The sequence below is a fragment of the Cygnus atratus genome, chromosome 1 (genome assembly GCF_013377495.2).
Source record: "Cygnus atratus isolate AKBS03 ecotype Queensland, Australia chromosome 1, CAtr_DNAZoo_HiC_assembly, whole genome shotgun sequence".
Classification (NCBI taxonomy): domain Eukaryota; kingdom Metazoa; phylum Chordata; class Aves; order Anseriformes; family Anatidae; genus Cygnus; species Cygnus atratus.
In genome coordinates this window covers 180,768,594-180,786,574 of record NC_066362.1, presented here as the reverse complement: position 1 = coordinate 180,786,574, position 17,981 = coordinate 180,768,594, and the positions used below count along the sequence as shown (strand labels likewise).

General features: G+C 39.6%; 1 protein-coding gene across 1 annotated transcript; it reads left to right on the top strand.

The window, feature by feature from the left end:
- Positions 1-11,484: 11,484 nt before the first annotated feature.
- Positions 11,485-16,772, top strand: C1H13orf42 (chromosome 1 C13orf42 homolog). The gene is made up of 3 exons (XM_035542715.1): positions 11,485-11,898; positions 15,203-15,353; positions 16,531-16,772. The coding sequence occupies exons 1-3, from the start codon at positions 11,485-11,487 to the stop codon at positions 16,770-16,772; spliced, it is 807 nt and encodes a 268-aa protein (XP_035398608.1).
- The last annotated feature ends 1,209 nt before the right edge of the window (positions 16,773-17,981 follow it).

The window sequence follows — 17,981 nt, the reverse complement described above, 5'->3', positions numbered from 1 at the left end:
GTCTTGTTTTTTTTTGGTTTCAACTATAGCGCCTTCTCTTCCTCATTACCACGTGAAAGATATATGCAGGCTGAATATTGTTAGTTCAGGCTATTGTCCTGTAATGCTGAAGTTGAGGAGATCTTAGCCAGAAACTCCAGCTGGTGCAGGACCACACCCTAACCCATACAGCATATGACAGTATATGCCACAAGGAGTGTACAGGAACAAAATGCACAAAGAAACCATGCCCAAGCCCAAGATTTTCCATCCCTTTCAATTAAAATAATCTCCACTGTTACTTGTGGTAACCAAACAAAGAGTTTTCCAGGAAAAGTATTTTTTTTACAGTGTCTTTTTAAAGTTCAAATGTACTACATTTAGACATTAAGTGGTTTGTACCACTGAGATAACGTGTATGTGGTGTGGACTAGATCATACATGAGATATTTTCCTTCTTGTAATAATTAGTATTGCTTATTACAATGGATTGCTTCACAGCAATGGTACATATTCCCCTTACTGCCCCAATCCACAGAAAGGACACCCAATAAAACCAAGCACAACTATGAAATATTGACTCAAATGAAGAGAATGGATTTATGACAGCTAGAATAATGAGAGCACAACCCTAACCCCAAGTTAAATCCAAGAGAAAAGAGCTGTCTGTGAAGCCCTTTAGAGTGTTGGCTTTGCTGTCTTTGTTATATACAAATCATTTTCAAATGGCAGTGTGAAATTCTCAGGTATGTTATGAAGAAAACAAATCTATAGAAGTTTTCTTTCCTAACCTGCACTGATCTGCACTAGTGTGGACCAAATCCTTGAGTAGAATAAATGTGTGTGAATCCGTTGAATTAGCTTATCTGTATCAGCTCAGGGCCTTGACTCTAAGAGCTGTGTCTGTACTGGTGGATGAAACGGGTCCATGACACCATGGAATCATGACTAGCCTGTGGCTGTCCACACTGGTTATGTGCTTTTCATCACTTTTAGCTGGTATTAACTAGCACTCCATCAAACAGTGCCTACCACAAGTTGGGTGACACAACAGGCTAGAGATCTTTACAGTTGGCATTAAGGACAAAGCCAGACATTCTGGGGTAAAAGAAGAATTTATTCAGGTAGACATAACCCATTGCATGTTGGATGGCCTCAGAGGCAGCAGTCAGACCTTTGTCTGTACCTGCAAATGCGTAGTCTCACATGCCACTGGTTTGGCATGCATACCATCTAATCTAAACTGTTCTGCAGTTTAATGGCACTACAGAAATAATAACTGTAGTACTGCATATCAGAATAACCATAGAGATAACCATGTGGATTACACAAGATTTTTGCATTTTTATTCGAAAAATAGTCAAAGAACAAAGAGTGAGGAACATCCCTTTGCCCCCAACTCTTTCTCTAGGTTTATAAAAGTAAGGACTAAAGATCACTGAACTTCAAAAATTCTCATTTTCTAAGCAGATTTCCACAAACTGTATTTTCTGTTTGCTTTGTCTAAATATTGAAATGAGTTTGCTGTTTGCTAAAGCAGTAGAGTTCTCAGCATCTGCTTTGGCTCTCGAGAGTAAAAATATCTCCCATTGATTTAATTGATAATGGCTAACAGCCAACATGAGTTTTCTTCAAAAGCGAATTCTGAGTTCATAATCACTAGTATTCAGCAGCTCATATCCCACCACTAATAGCTACTTGCCAGGCAGCAAATGATCCCATGAGAGCTGTATGTCCTAAACACCTTGAATTCTGAACATAAAAGTTCACAATGAACTGCTTGGAAATAAGATATAAAAAGTATCCATCCACAGGAGGTATTTGGTGAGTAATTTCTTATGTCAAACAACAATTGAAAACTCACTCTTCATTCACGTGGTGCTTGCAACCAGAAATGTTGTAGGAAACTCAGGATATATTGCCACCGATGATGTTATCAAGAGTGTTGGAATCCAAGTTCTGTGCTAGGGAGCTTTGTGTTGCTGAAGGACACAGCCTTTAAGAGGCTTTGCAGTCCCATATCTATAAAACTGGTGACTACCTCCTGTGCTGAGACTGACTCCATTGATCCTATTCCTTTCCCTTTGCTTGTCCATGGCGAATCTCAACATTTTTAGTAAAGATTTACATAGCCCTGGTAGTCTGTACAAGTTTTGTTTTCTGAGATACCTGGGAGATTTATGCACTTTCATACTTCTATGTAAGAATCAGTGAGCTTCAGAAATGCCTGAACCCAGCTAATTATTACTTGCATATCTAGCTGAGTGTAGATAAACTGTTCATCTGGAAACTCGGATATACAATTAAATGGTCAGGAATCTCACAGAATAACTCTGGAGGTCAAGGCTTCCATCTAGTGGTAAAATCTAAAGGTGCAAAAGTAGCTCTTCGAGGGAATGGGGACGGGCGAGGTCCTTGTGAACACCCTGGTAAGCATACAGACTGAGTAGCATATAGGATAAAAACAAGAAAAAAAAGGAGGAAAAACTAAAATAAGCAGCCAGGCAACCTGATTCAGAAGGAGTTGTGTAGCTCAGGCAGGAAGGGAATATAGGTCACTGGCGTGGGTATTGCCTTTTATTTAAAAGCAGGCATGACATTCTGAATAAATATTGGCTGTAGGGTGCACTGAATGAGCCCTAGGTGTGAAACATTGCATCAAGCATGGCAGAAAGCAAAGGCTGATCTCTGTACGTTAATCTATATTCTCAGATTTATTTTTCAGAAGAAAAAAAAAAAAAGTGACTGTCATAGAGTGTGAGAAGAATGACATTTTGCAGGTTGAGGTCATCCTGCCAAAAGCTCTTGATAATCTTTCTCCCCTCACATGGTTTAGAGCTGTAATCTGGCTCATAATTACTTCTGCAAGGATACACCAAAGAGACGGAACAAATAGAGCCTTTCTTGGAAACTGCAATGACTTTATAGGCTGCGCTGCAACATGCAGTGAACTCCATAACAAAAGAGTTTTTTGACCTTGTAGGGACTGTGCAATATTAGCCCGCCTCTTTCCTCCTGCTCGTTGCCTCCCCCAAACAAACAATCGAAAAATAAAACAAATAAGCCACAGCAGGACAATTCTTGATATCCATGGGTACACATCCAGACATGCTGTGCAGGAATCTAAGTGCATATTTCATAAGGACATCAATAGCCATAACCATATTCGCTAGGCAAAAAAAGAGAAACATTGACACTTGTGTGATAAAAGATAGTGTTCTGAACAGTGTTGAAGTCTATACAAGGTGAATAGAACTGAAATAAATTGAAATATCAACTCAGTTCCTGCTGCTTCATGTATTAAAACAATTAGATTTCTCTGTACGCAGGAAGAATTATGAATGATTGATCTCAGCTCATTATTTCCACTGCAGGAAATTCTGGATGTTCCAGTTGTACCTGCTTAATTCTAGGGAATGTATAAAAGATCCACTGTAAAGTCCTTGCTGACAGTGTTTTGATTCAGAAATACAGTTATCTTTGCTTTCTGCCAGCTCTGACCCCCATCTGATCTGCTATTCTGTCCTGTACACTTATGTGACTACCAGTTTCTTGGAGGTGCTTTTTATTAATAACAGTTTTAGAAAAAATCACAAGAGGAAAGCTGGTTACCTCAGTCCTTTCCATTCTTGTGGTTCCTTTCTGTTTGTGCTGATACCCAGACTAGAGGCCTGCAAGACTCAGCTGTTTCAGCTCATCAGTTATTCAACTATTTCCTTCCATTTAAGTTACCCTAGCCTCATGCCTGACCTGGGTATCTCAAAAAATATTTAGAAGCTCCATATGTTGCTCATTTTGGGGTCACAGGCATGTGATGGGCCTTATTTCAAGGTGTAGGCATAAATCTGCATGTTCCTTTACTTGCAGACTTTGTCATTTTCATAGAATCATAGAATTATAGTATGGTTTGGGTTGGCAGGGACCTTAATGGTCATCTAATTTTAATGAGTAGCTGAGGCTGGAAAGCATCATTTGGCTTTGCAGATTACTGTAAACATCTTGCTAAACTTCAAACCCAGTTCACCAGCACCTATGCCTCTTTTTGGCTTTCTGACCTGACTGAAATCTCAACCAAGTACTTTTCTTGAGACTTTTCAGGTTGCTTAAAATATGGGTAGATAAAGGTTTAGATATTTTTGTCTTATTTCATCTATTTATTACTAGTGAGCCACCTCGGTGCTTCCTAGAATTTCTGCACTTCAAGCAGCACCTACTCCAGGGATATCTCAAGCACCCACTTTTGCTTATTGTCAAGGGGCTTTGCACAACATTTTTTAACCCAGGTATTCCAGCAGTGCTATGCTGTGTCCACCAGCCTGGTGGTGGATCTCTTTACAACTTCTGTACAGCTACTGCTTTTTTCTTCGTATTTAGATCCACATGGTAGTTTAATTATTGTGGAAGATGAGTGGTTGATTGAAAATCCCTGGGAGGATGTAAATGACTTCTCTTTGTCCCTGTAAACAGCCACAGCTCAGAGGAGTGTGATTTGACTGTTCACTGTGGGTATAGGAAATGCTTTTTGAGGTTTAGCTTGAATGTGGCAGGTGAGACTGGATAATCACTTCTTCCTCTCCTATCCTCACCTTTCTGCCATGTCTCACTGCATACAGACTGGCAGGGCTGTTTACAAGGGAAGCCAGGTGAGAAAGGAGCAGGCAGAAGATCAAACTAGCTAAGGAGAAATAGCAACAGTATTTCCGGTCAAAAATGGCAAATGAGCAAGAACAATGTGGAATCTTAATTCTCCTGCTGCTTTACTAAGCACTCAGGGAGAGGCAAAAAAACCTGCTCTTGCCAGTCCTAGAAAATAATTATCCTCCTGGATATTTTGGTTGTTCCATTTAGAGGGAACAGTTTGCTACCAGTAAAACCTTTTCTATCCCAATGGTGTATGGAGTGACAGCAACGTTTTTTAGAGCAGACAGATGGCAGTGTGCACTCCCAGTCGTGATGGTGCTGCAGGACTCCAAGCTTGTAGGGTGTCATTGCAAGTTTAGCTGACTTTCTGCACAGAAAGGGTCCTGACTGTCTCCTTGTATTCCTTAGCATGACCAGAGTTGCACAAATTGGAAACTGCTTTTGCAGATGCTGAATGGACCACACTAAGAATTATGGTTAAGAAATATGTAGGAAAGAGAATAATTCCTTTTTATTAATTATGTCATGGCAGCAGGGACAGGATCAGGGCATTGTGTGTTAGGCCATATCATATACAGATGTATATATTTTTTTCTCCCCAGGGACCTTGTGGTCTGAGCAGAAAAATAGTTAATATTCTCAAAAACACTTTTGAGAAGTGCTTAAGATGTATTTCTTCTCTTTCTTTCTATCCTCCCTAGTGTTCATATACTATCTCCCTTGTACTAAGTCCCCCTTTCTAAGATCACTTAGTCAAAGTGTTCCTTTTTTGCTGTTCCAGTTTAAATTGTCTTTGCCCTGATTCATTGGATTAGCAAAGTAGGGAGGTGATAGAAATGAGAAATATGAATCCAAGGGCACCTACAAAAGAGTCTATAGGTATCCTGTGTGAACCTTACCCAAAGATGACTGATATGGTCTGGCAAATATGTGACTTACCAAAAGATCCAGCCTGTCCCCTGTCATAAATCCTCCAATGGGCTTCCTTTGTGGGAAGGAATAATAGTGTATTAGAATTTAATTGGAATGAGAAGCAGATGACCCAGTTAAAGATCAAGACAGGTCATTTAAATGTTTGTCTTCTATAAACTAATTTGAAGAACTGTTGCTTACAACATCCATTCTTCTTTGAGCTATCATGAATGAATCTTAACTATTTATCATCCTTTCCTGGCAAAGATTTTATCAATGGGTGATGGATGTAATGGGCAGCAAGCTAGACATCACAATAAGTCTTCAGCCATCTTTGGGACAAAAGACTCAAGAGGTGAGAGAATAACTAATTCAACAAAGACTAACAAAGCTTAGAAAGTTCCTAACAATGTTTCTCCTAAAAGGACATGAATTCTCCCAATGAAACAAGCAAGGACAACTGGTTGTCCCTTGACCCTGTGTGACAGAAGACAAGACAAAGTTCCCTTGTCAAGCTTGTCACAGAGATGGAGTTTTTAATGACAGCAGGGTTATTTGAGGAAACAAAGGGAAGGAGAAGGCTAGATAGAGCAGCGGGTAAGTGTGGTAACCTTTTACCCTCTGAAAATGCTGCCAGGCAACAGCTATAGAGATGGGGATGCAAAGCAGGGGGAGTTTCACTAGTGTGGATTTTATTGCTTTGTCATAAGATGTGCACAAAATATTTCCAAATGGCAATGCCAGGGTAAGTTAAAATATACAAGAAAAAAGACTGATGTCTCATTTGCATAAACATTTTCTAAGCTTTTCTCTCTACATAAATCATGGTATTTCTTTATATTCTCATGCTACCTGATGGAAATGCCATCACTCTTTTGGTTGGCTGCAGTCAGTGCTCATGCTGCAACAAAACCTATTCAATGAATTAAAATGTCACATGCAGTGAAAATTCATGGAGAATATATAGGGTGCAAGCCAAATGGAAATACCTAGATTTGAATCTAAATTGGATGGGAAGATTATGCTCCAGATTTACAAAAAATTCTATTCATCTTCTGCCAGAAGCCTTGATTTTCTGACTCAGCTGGTTTTGCAGTTCAGTGTTGCCCTGGTGACAGCACAGTTCAAGTATGTATTCTTGGGGAAAAAAAAAAAAAAAGACAATCATTAAATCTGGCATGGGCAAGGCATCTAGATTTCACTGCATTTACATCTAAACCAATTCAAATGAACACCTTCATCTTCATTTTTGGGGAACTGACTTTTCTGGTTTCATGGCTGAGAGAAGCAATAGTAGCTCTTTTAAATGTATGGTATCAGAACTGTGCTCACATCCCATACTTTGGGAACTTCCTGAAAGAGTAAAAACATCAAGCAGTTCCAGATAACAGTTTTGAAGAGGCAGAACTCCTTGAGACCATTACCTTAATGGACTGACAGAGAAGAAGAAACAACCATTCCTGAGGATTCTTCTTTACTTGGTAACAAAGTCTGTTCCTTCATCTTCCCTTTTACTCAATGAGAGGTAGGAGTCCTGCAGTATTGCACCTCTGATATCTGATATTTCTTATTAACCCTCAAAATCACCTGACCTATGATTTGGGAATGCCCCACCATCTAATATTTTCACGTATGTATGGTCTTTGAAACAGTTAAGTGCCATGATAACCACTATAATCAGGTATCAAATGTTGGGATATTATTTTTCTTTAGTTTTGAGTTGTGGAATCAGCATTCCTGCTTTTTTATTATATATTTTATTATTTTATTTCTCTTAAATCTCTAGGAGATTGCACATTTTTTTGTGTTTCTTTATAGAACATACATGAAACATAAGAAGTGTTAAATAGTAGAGGACTGGGGAACAAAGTGAAGCAGTAGATATGTATGGTGATGAATAGCTGTTCATGTTTTTCCTCTGTTTTGGACTGTTTCAGTTAGCTCTCTCCAAGACAATCTGCTCTTTTATGTAGCTGTACAGACATAGCCAGATTTTAACAGAGATTGACAGCTGTACTTTAGTTTCTGAACTGTCTAAAATAACACAAGGCTCAATAATTTCACTATCCATTCATGTATTTTAGAAGTACTGAATTTTATTTATTTGCTTATTTATTTGCTTACTTGTTTAAAAGGAGGGAAAGTGCTTTTCTTTTATTTGTTTTTATATATTTTTTAATGTAATGAAATATCCTGAATGAGATAGAATTGCATGATACAACTCTATGATAGAGAAAGTATACCTTGTCATCTACAGTTTGACAAAGGTTTCCTTCTTTGGCATCAGAACTTTACTTTGTTTCAAGAATGATTTGACATTCCTTTGTATCAGTCATTTTAATCATAGAATCATAGATTTGAGTGAAATCATCATTTGAGTCAAGCAAAATTTTTATGCATGATATGTTATTCTGGAGATAACCATACATTTTTACAAATAAGTTATTGTAAACAAAAAAAAAACACCCAACACTTACAAATGTGTGATTTTATGATTTAATCCACTCATTAATCAGGAACACTTGCTATCAATCTATTTTATTTTAATTGCATCTGTATACACATTTGATTTTATGGGGTTTTGTTCAACTGTACAGTTAATATAGTTACACAGAACACATATATTGGATTTTCTAATTGCATTTTCTTACCCAGTCATGATGGTTCAGGAGCTGCCAGTATGCCAGGTGTAGATAATAAAGGCAATTTTGTGTGTTATTGGGTGGTGATCTGTGGAAATTAGATCACTATGTTAACTACAAAGCCAAACAAATATTGAAAGCAGTAATAGAAAGAAAGAAGTCACTTAAAAAGTACTGAACAAGTAAAGTCAGAATCAAGCAGTCAAATGAACAAATAAGGTATGGGCATTGTCTTGTCAAAGTTAGTAATCTTAGATGCTGTTAAATATTTAGTGTGTTCTATTTGATCTGCTTCTCACAAGCTCCTTCTATAGGAGGTCTTTATAACCTAATAGCTGCCTGTGAATTTGCTACTTTGAATTAACAGAGTAAATATTCTTCTTTAACCACATTTGTCATTTGATAAGTGTCCTTGTGCAGAAGGAAATCAATCTGGAATAAGACCATGTTTTTTAATTACCAGCCAGCTTAGATATGGCAACATATTCTGTTCCCAGTGGTGAGGTAGGAAGAGACCTGTGCGGTGGCTGAATTATAACTGCCCTGTTATTTACTTAAATGGAAGCACGGATACAAGGTGGCTTGAGTTTGACTATAAATAAATAAGGCGCTATTCAGGAAACATGTTTGAACACAAATGCCCTATAGGAAGGTATCTCGAAAAGAAGTAGGACATTCCTCTGCTTATAAAACACACTAGAGACATTTGTGACCTTTAAAGGTATCCATAATTTTGCCCTCTAACTTTCTAAATCCATGGAGCTATTTAAATTACAGTAGAGACTCTGAAGAAAACAGGTTAATGTTAATCTTTACAATCAGAAAGGAAGATTGTGTATTCCCACTGCTCATAACCAGTGAACAGAATAAAATATTCATGTCTGAAATAATTGTAAATGACCCATTATTACACCAAATGAAATTCTGGTATATAATGCAGCTATTATATTGACTCATGCATTTATTAATTCTTTCTTATTTTAAAACTACAATGAAAAATGGGAACCACACATACATTGACACATAATGAATGTGGCCCAGCAAGTTTTTTTTTTTTTTAAAAAAAGGAATGAAATGTACTTGAAAGTGAGAACCCTCTTAAGAGCTTGAAAGATTTATTTATTTATTTTTTAATCAATGAGGTGTCATCATATGCCTTAAGTACTTTGTTGAAGGAGGACAGGAAAAATCTATGGCCTATATGGAATGTTTTTCAAATCACGGTGTATGTCATCATATTTACTCTTCACATAATGTACATTCTTTTTCTCTTTTACAAACAGAAGCCTGGGGGATTTTTAAAATATTTTTTCCTTTGACTTATAGCTTTTCATGAGCTTAGAAATCAGTCACTATTGAAAGACAATTTCTGATCCTATAAGCAGCTACTTTGTGGAGTTCCCATTGCCCTTACTGACTAGAGTCATTGTCAATAACTCCTTGAGCTTCCACTGATTTTCTTTTCTTCTTTTTTTCTTTTTTTTTTTTTTGGGGGGGGGGGGGTAAAGTGAATACAAGGCCATTTATAGACTGCCTCTCTGAGGCTCATTGGTATTGTATCATGTCTACAAACATAGACCACTAACCCAAACACCAAATCAAGTCATTATTGATGACCAGAATTTTTCTCCATCTCAGGCATAATTTTGCAGAGAGATCTGATCTCTTTTCATAGTTCTAATGGTCCACACTAGCATAAATTAAACTTTATTTATTACCTAGCTGTGGGATAGAATGGGACATGACAAGAAAATCAGTAATGGAATTACCTCTATACAGGTACTAGGTCTTAAGCAGATGGATACTTCAGAACAATCTCTAGGCTGCTCTAAACTGCAGCAGGAATCATATCCATGCTAGTATTAAAAGGATGAAAAAGTGCCAAGAAGTTATTCTGCATCATTTTTTTTTTTCATTTTGTTATAAGCACTTTTCAAATTTAGCTAAAAGTGAAAGGGACAAAGCGCATGTTTTAAGAAGGTTACAGTATATGTTTAGTGCCTGGTGGATCAGAGTGCTTGAGGGAATGAATGCAAATTTATATTAAAAGATATCTTTCTTTTGAGATTCTACAGCTCTTAGGTTGCATAAATCTTTATTTGATACTTCCAGTATCATTAGTGGAAGTTTGCTCAGTAAAGTCTGGAGGGTGATATCCATGACCTTTCAAAATAGTTATTTTCTCAAACATGTAATTCTTGAGCAAGATGAATTATGAAAGCTTTTCTGAATGTTTTAAATCCGGACATTCATTTTTGCTTTAGAAGAGGTGTTGATTGTCATAGTGCTGAGAGATGACCAAATATACTCTCTACTTATTTCTAAAGCATGTACCATGCCATTACAAAGTCACAAATGTTACCAAATGCTTCCTTCCTTCCTTCCTTCCTTCCTTCCTTCCTTCCTTCCTTCCTTCCTTCCTTCCTTCCTTCCTTCCTTCCTTCCTTCCTTCTTTCCTTCCCTCCCTCCCTCCCTCCCTCCCTCCCTCCCTCCCTCTTTTTCTTTCTTCCTTCCTTCCTTCCTTCCTTCCTTCCTTCCTTCCTTCCTTCCTTCCTTCCTTTCTTTCATAGAGAAGCATTTTAGAACAGTTTTACTTTACAGCATCTCCTAAACAGGACAACTTTGTATTGAGTGTAATAGACCCTGACATCTGAATCCACTTTGTTCCCGGTACTGCTGTGGTATCGGGTAGCTGTAGCCATCTCCTGGTTACCACAGGGTGAAACCCAGAGCGACTTCTGAATTCCACCCACCAGAAACCATTCCTCCCCACTCAGCCTTTTGTCCCTGTCGAGGCTGATCTGAAGGAGCTCCTGCAGAGAGCACAGGGCGGGGTGCCCTGTACCGCCGGGACGGGTCTGGATGCTCCGGGGACCGCGGGAGGGATCCAGCACCATGGAGAGCGCCGGGCGCCCTCCGGCCCGCGGCGCCGGGCGGTGACACCGAGGGGACGGAGAAACGTCGGGGGGCGATTTCAATCCCGACGCTGATGGTTTGTACGAGGAGCCGTCGAACAGAAGGTCAAAGCATGACGTTTGGCCTCCTGCGCTATATTTTAACCTGAGGAAAGGACTGAGCTATTTTCCTGACACTAACGGAATAGAAAGCACGTTTCTGTGTTCATCATGCTCTTCACATTGTGTTAGACTGAAGGCAATCAAAGCAGTAATAGATTTTTGTGTCCTCGTTACACTAAGCGGCAAATTCGTCTGGCAGCTGAGGGCAAAGGTTGCAGCTACTGGTTACTAGATCTTGGTTTAAATTAAGAAGCTGAAAGAGACAAGGTATAAAGGGGAGGAAGCGACACACTATGTTCAAAAAGATCCATTCTATATTTCACCCCAACTCCCACCGAAGAAATGTGACAGATGACATCCCTTACTGTGATGGCACAGGTTCTGCTGTCAGATTGATCCGCAGCAGTTCTATGTACGTCCTTGGAGGTGAGCAGGAAAAATTTAGTGAACCACTAAAAAAATGCAAAAGTACATCCAGTATTGACTCTTGCTTCCAGTCAAAAGAGGAAGACAGGGACTGGATGTATTCTAAGACTCAGGACTGCTTGAAGTACTTGCAGGATCTGTTAGCCTTGAGGAAAAAATATCTTGACAACATCAATAACTTGAAATCCATGCGTAGGACTGCAGATTCCCCAACATCCACAAAATCATCCAAAACTGTAAAGAAGTCATTTCTTCTACTTCCTTCCAAAGAGTCTTCTAAGGTAATTCTGAAGACCTAAGAACTTTTGTCATGTAATTAGTCCTAAGCCATGAAGCAATTAGATGTATGACTTCTGCTGATTTTCTGCCTTATTGGTTTCAGCTAGTTGTCTTTTTATTGTTACATCATTTAGAATACTACTAAATACCTTAAGATTCTTTCTGAGTAGTGTGAGCTCAAGTATGAATGACTGATAAAGGAAAGAAACGTGTGTGTTTGGAGGTGTGTGAAGAGAAAATAAGGAAAGAACTATGAGAGTATGGGAAGTATCTGAAAACGATTTATGAAAAAGAGATCTGCTCTCTCAGTACTCTGACAGGCTACTTAAGTGCCTCAGAGTTCTCCACTGTGGTTATTTATAGCTGTTAATGACCACAAGCACAGTAAATCCCTGGGTTTACTGGCAGCCTTTTCATTGGCATAAAATTACTTACAGAAAATAATTGCAAATCCTTTGAAACAGCTACATTTTTCTCTGACTGGTCAGATAGCTTGTTAGTGCTACATTTAGCAACAGTGCAAGCTCTACTGTAGGCAAAGAAGAATTCTTAAGGGTTCCTTTCTCTGTTAATTAGTAAACTTTCAAGTAGTTTTGAGGCAGACAATGTAGTTCTTTACCCTTTGCTGTAATGACACTGCAAACTAACACTGAATTTTTCATGCAGATTATTTCCATGTATCCTAGAGAGAAAAGCAATGCAAAGCTTCCTCATGGCTGCCTTTTACAGATCGCATGTCACTAGACAGTTCAGCAGTTAATCTGACCATGGGCTTGATTCAGCGAGGAAAAAGGAAAGAATTGCAACCAGACTAAAACCATGGCTTTGGCAGCAGGCTCACAGGTTACCCAGTGCAGCCTTTGAACTGGATATTAGCAGGGAAAGTGGGAAGAAGGGACTTATGGCTGACCTACTGATTAATCCAGGTGGACTTTACCAGAAAATTATTTCCACATTTAGATGTTCTGTCACAGCATAATGTCAGAATGGCTGAGGCTGAGTTCTGTTGCAGACATTATTTAACCAAAGGACAAACCTCATGTTTTTACAGCTAGATGCCACATTTTTTCATTTTACTTCTTAACACCCATTCAGTCAGCTGGAATTTTTCATTTGGTTTTATTGGGCTGTATGTCATCTTTTTAATGCTTTGAGTGGTGATTCTCAGAAGCTAGGAATAAAATGTGGGAAACAACACTCAGCTCAGGGGGATGGAGAAGACAAATTTTATAAAGACATTACTGTTTAGGACTAGGAAAACATCCAAGGAGAATGATTGAGATATAGGAGAGTGGTTTGCTGGTGCTAGGTGCCAGGAGATGAATCTCAACACTACAGATACACAGCTTGTGTACTGACTTTTCATACTGTCACACAAAGGTTGGCTTGATGCAGGGGAGAATTACAGCATGCCAGCTCCCCTGATGAGCTGAGTAGTGATGTAATGGAGCAGTACATAGCTAACCATTAGATAAGGGGGGAAAATGAGAAAACTTAAACCATGAACCAAGAGGCTGAGAAATAGATTCTGCCCAACTAGGCTTCATGTAGCATTGTGACTTTCTGAGATTTGCCACCGAAAGTACCAGTTAAAAAAATGCCAAAATTTTAACTCAGGTTTAGCAAACAAGTTTATCTCCCACAGGCTAAGGCTAGGAGCGCTGTCATCTCTCTGTGGCCAACTAGCTCTTATGCACCAAGAGCCCTGATACTGGCTATCATGGTAACTCCATGAGCCTTCCCTTCAGGAACATCAAAAGGAACATATGCCACCCGGTGAGTTATTCTTGCTGACATAAATGGCAGGGCGGCAGATTCACAGCCCTGGCTTTGCAAAAATTAGGAAGAGGTCAAGAAAACTTCCAGACCATCCAGAATGCTCTGTTTTGTAACTCCAAGTTTTATGTTCACATACCGCAAGGTTCATTTTATCAGCAGGCTCAAGTGGCTTTGTCCCTTACTACCTGTTTGTGTGAAATTATCTGTCAGTGGAAATTCCCCCTTTTTCCCCTACCTGCTATATGATTAATAGGAATGTGCTTTGTCCAGACAACATTGTCCTCAGGGCAGGTTTAATCCAGATGCAAGTCCCAAAGCCTGGACTACAGGCTGGTTGTGGATTCAAACTTTGCCTCCTGGGGCTACTGAGAGAAAAAAATAGAGAGGTGTGTCAGATGCTGGAAGTACACAGATATTTATTTGGAATGTCTTTTAAACAGTAAGGGCTTAGTTATATCAGCCATCACTGTTCTCAGTCAATGTGTGGTAGCTGTTATCTTTTAGCTCTACAGAGGATGTCAATCATCCCATAATGTCAGGAGAGGAAGCCAACTCATCCGTCTGACTCCACTATCCCACTAATGGGGAGCAAGCTGGCCCTTTAAAGATGTGATACAGCATGTATTTTTGCTTGTGTATTTGAAACCCAGGACAGTACTTTCCTGACTTGGAATTGCTCTGGCGACTTGCCTAGTTTGGGTTGGAATGGAAAATACATGGCCCTTCACTGGGCAGAACCCCCATGAATGGCAGAAGGGTTCATCCCACACGGTCCTACAGAATTGCTAACCGAGGGCTTTATGGCTGCTTCAGCATTTATTGGCAGATGTGTGCTTTTTTATCAAGACAGGCTCCTAATTTTAAAACCCGTGGCTTTCCTGTGGGAATTATCACAGTGTTGAATGACTCATATTTTAGCACGCACAGTCCTTTTCCATTTCAAAAAAGACTTCAGCAATTTAGATCTGGATTCATTTCATCTAACCTAGGCATTTTAATAACATGCTTAAATTAGTAACTAAGTTACCCCATGATCCCTTTGCAGTTAAGGGACAGAGCTGCCTGCAGAGGGGAATTCAGCCTACCTGAGGTCTGACTCATCTTCTGAAGGTACCGGAGCCCTGTATTAATTAGAGAAGGAACCCTGTATGACTACATTTCTCATGTGTGTGTCTCATTAGGTGCCTACTGCTAGGCAGAATAAAATTGGCCGTAAAGCACAGCTGTCACCTAGCCACCCAATTAAATAGCTTGATTGTGAGGGGATTCTGAGGGATTTTATAAAATCCTGCTGGCAGTGCCCAAGTGGAAGATGTTTCGTGTTGAGCACGTAACAAGATGGACACTTGTTAGGCTGCTGGTCTGCTTTCTTTGATGGCTGCTGTGGAGTAGTCTGGACCCATGTCCCTTTCTGGCAGCTTGAAACATGGAACCAAATACAATCTTTGCAGCTTCCTTACACAGTTCGCTCATTAGGGTGTAATTTTATTCAACACTTAGCTAACTTTTTTTTTTTTTTATCAACAGGCATCTATGGAGAGAAGAATAGTCCCACAGCACAGTTCGGATGTAGGAGAAGCAATAGCATTCTTTGACTCGGTTATTGCAGGTCTGGATTCAGAGAGATGGCGGAGAGTTCCTGACACGGATCGGCCAAATGTGGATGTTGATTTTGATGGTAGGGTATAAAAAAGACAAAATATGATTACTTTTGGTGTGCAAAGAATAGAGGGAAGAGTGGCAATGTAATTCCATGTTTGCTTATTTAATAGACACAATTTTCCTCCCAGAGTTACTTCCCAAATCCAGGAGTATTACATGCATTATGTGAAACTACAGTAATACTTTGATCCCTGTTGGAAGGGTGCAGAACTTTTATGTGTGGCCAATATGTCAGCAAATGTAGTATGTGGAGTGTCTGTCCTCTGCCCAGGGCTGAATTACACCAGCGCATCTCTACCCTGAACTGTTCTCAGAGAAGAGCTATGAAAATGTCTGGTTCTCATTTTTCTCATTGAGAAATCACAGATTCATAGAATGGTTTGGGTTGGAAGGGGCCTTAAAGATCACCTGGCTCCAATCCCCTTGCCATAGTCAGGGACACCTCAACCTGGCCTTGAACACCTCCAGGGATGGGGCATCTACAACTTTTCTGGGCAACCTGTTCCAGGGCCTCACCATCCTCTGAGTGAAGAATTTCTTCCTAATAACTAATTTAATTCTCCCCTTTTTTAGTTTAAAGCCATTCCCCCTTGTCCTATCACTACACCCCCTGACAAATAGTCCCTCCCCAGCTTTCCTGTAGGTCCCCTTTAAGTACTGGAAGGCTGCTGTAAGGTTTCCCCAGAGCCTTCTCTTCTCCAGGCTGAACACCCAGAGCATCCATCCCAAATGGATGGATGTTTTCTCTCCAAATAACAAAGAAGTGTTCCCTTAGAGGTTAGTCTAAATAACGGTATGTTTCCATCAGAAATGATGGGATTACCTGACTAAATGAAGAGGTGCCCATCTGAACTCATTATCCATCCTGTATAATCAGTGGAGAGAAACTGGTATTTCCCTTTGTTTGTGCTTTGGCTAAAACTAAGGTAAATACCTGAAACAGGTCAGATTATTTCTGCCCTAAAAGTGTGTACAGGACTTACTCTGACACATGTATTTGGACAGCAGACATTAAAATATTAGATAAGATGAATCCCACCCCAAGTGACATCCTGAAGTGAAGAAAGGATGAAAGCTATCAGTAAGCTTCTGGTTACTCAGGAAGGACCCAGGAACCACCTTGTTCTCTTACTGAACATATGAATATATCACTGGCAAACTCTGTTAACTCGGGATTATCGTCTGTCTTTCAGTTGCTACCAGCACAAGCGAACACAGTTTACATTCAAACTGGATCCTTCGTGCTCCCCGCAGGTACTCTCAAGATACTGCCCAAACAGCCAAGGCTGTAAACCAGTCTCAGAGAAACAGCCAACGGAGAACCACTGGCTCTAGGAAGAGGTTGGAAAGGCATCCCATGTACTTGCCCAAAGCAGTGGAAGGAGCATATAACACGTTAAAATTTAAGCCCAAAACACATAAGAGAGAATATTGAAAAAATATTCCATCTTCAGCTGAAGACAGAACATATTAAATAAGGCATGGAAGAATTCCTTTTTTTTTTTTTTTTTTTTTTTTTTAACCCCAGCCCATCTCTTACACTCTAGAAGTGACATGTGCAGTCACTGAAGGTTCTTTGTGTGGGATGTACTTTAAGCCATGGCAATTCCAACGCTGGACTCGTTTGAGTGTTTAACTCATCGAGTTCATTGTGCCTAACAATACTGCTTTGTCATTCAGCTTGGGGGGAACTCCAACCTGAAAAGCCTTTTTGTAGTGCTGTTATTGAACGCAATGATTCAGAGATTGCCTGGTGCAGTAATTTTTATTCAGATTCCAGTACTGCAAAGCAATTCAGCTTATACATTGTGAGCTTTTGCACCAGTGTTTGCATCTTCAGAGTGGGAATACAGAGTTTTCTCCATTTTTTGCATGTGAAAATCTGTATGTGCCATCATTGAATCTGTGGTCTGAAAATATACAGCAGCACTGAGGTACAAGCAGGCTGTGGTACAAGCAGAAAAGGTTGCAGTGAATCAGCATTGGGAATCTAAAGCTGCTTTGAGGAATTGCTCCAGTGTGTTTTGAAAAAGAAAAAAAAAAAAGAAAGAAATACCCAAACTATCTTGTACTCTGCTTGCTACTGGGAATCGTTCTGTCCTTGGATACAATGCCAAGGGATAGTATGCATGCACAAATGCATGCATAAATGTGTACAACTTTTTTTTCGTATGATAACACCACCTCTTAGTTTTCATCTATTTCAACACCCAGATGCCGAACAAAACTTATTCAAATGCTAGGAATCTAGATATCCCAGTGAACGTGAGAAAAGCTTACTATCTTGGAGAAGAACACTTGGTGAACAAATTGAAGGAGATGTTGTTCTCAAGGGCAGGAGACAATTCACAGGCAAATCCACTGCATCAGCATTAGAGTATACCCAGTATTTGGATTTTTGCTAGCTCATCGTTAAAGACTACATATTAGGAAGAACACAGTCTAAACGTGTTTTTCTTTGGGCTCTTTTACCTTAGAGGTGATATGTGTTATATGTGATATTTAGAATAGTTAATACCCATACTCTGCCTATTTTATTGATGTACAGCAATGTAAAAATGCAAAAGTGTGACGAGAAGCTAAGACCCTGTGGATGTACTAGCCTATTGCAAGGGCAATACCTCTCGATACCTGAACACCTACC

Coding starts and splice junctions, on each gene's coding strand:
- C1H13orf42 (XM_035542715.1), top strand. CDS start 11,485: ATGTTCAAAAAGATCCATTCTATATTTCACCCCAACTCCCACCGAAGA. Junction 11,899..15,202: donor CTTCCAAAGAGTCTTCTAAG/GTAATTCTGAAG, acceptor TTTTATCAACAG/GCATCTATGGAGAGAAGAAT. Junction 15,354..16,530: donor TGTGGATGTTGATTTTGATG/GTAGGGTATAAA, acceptor TCTGTCTTTCAG/TTGCTACCAGCACAAGCGAA.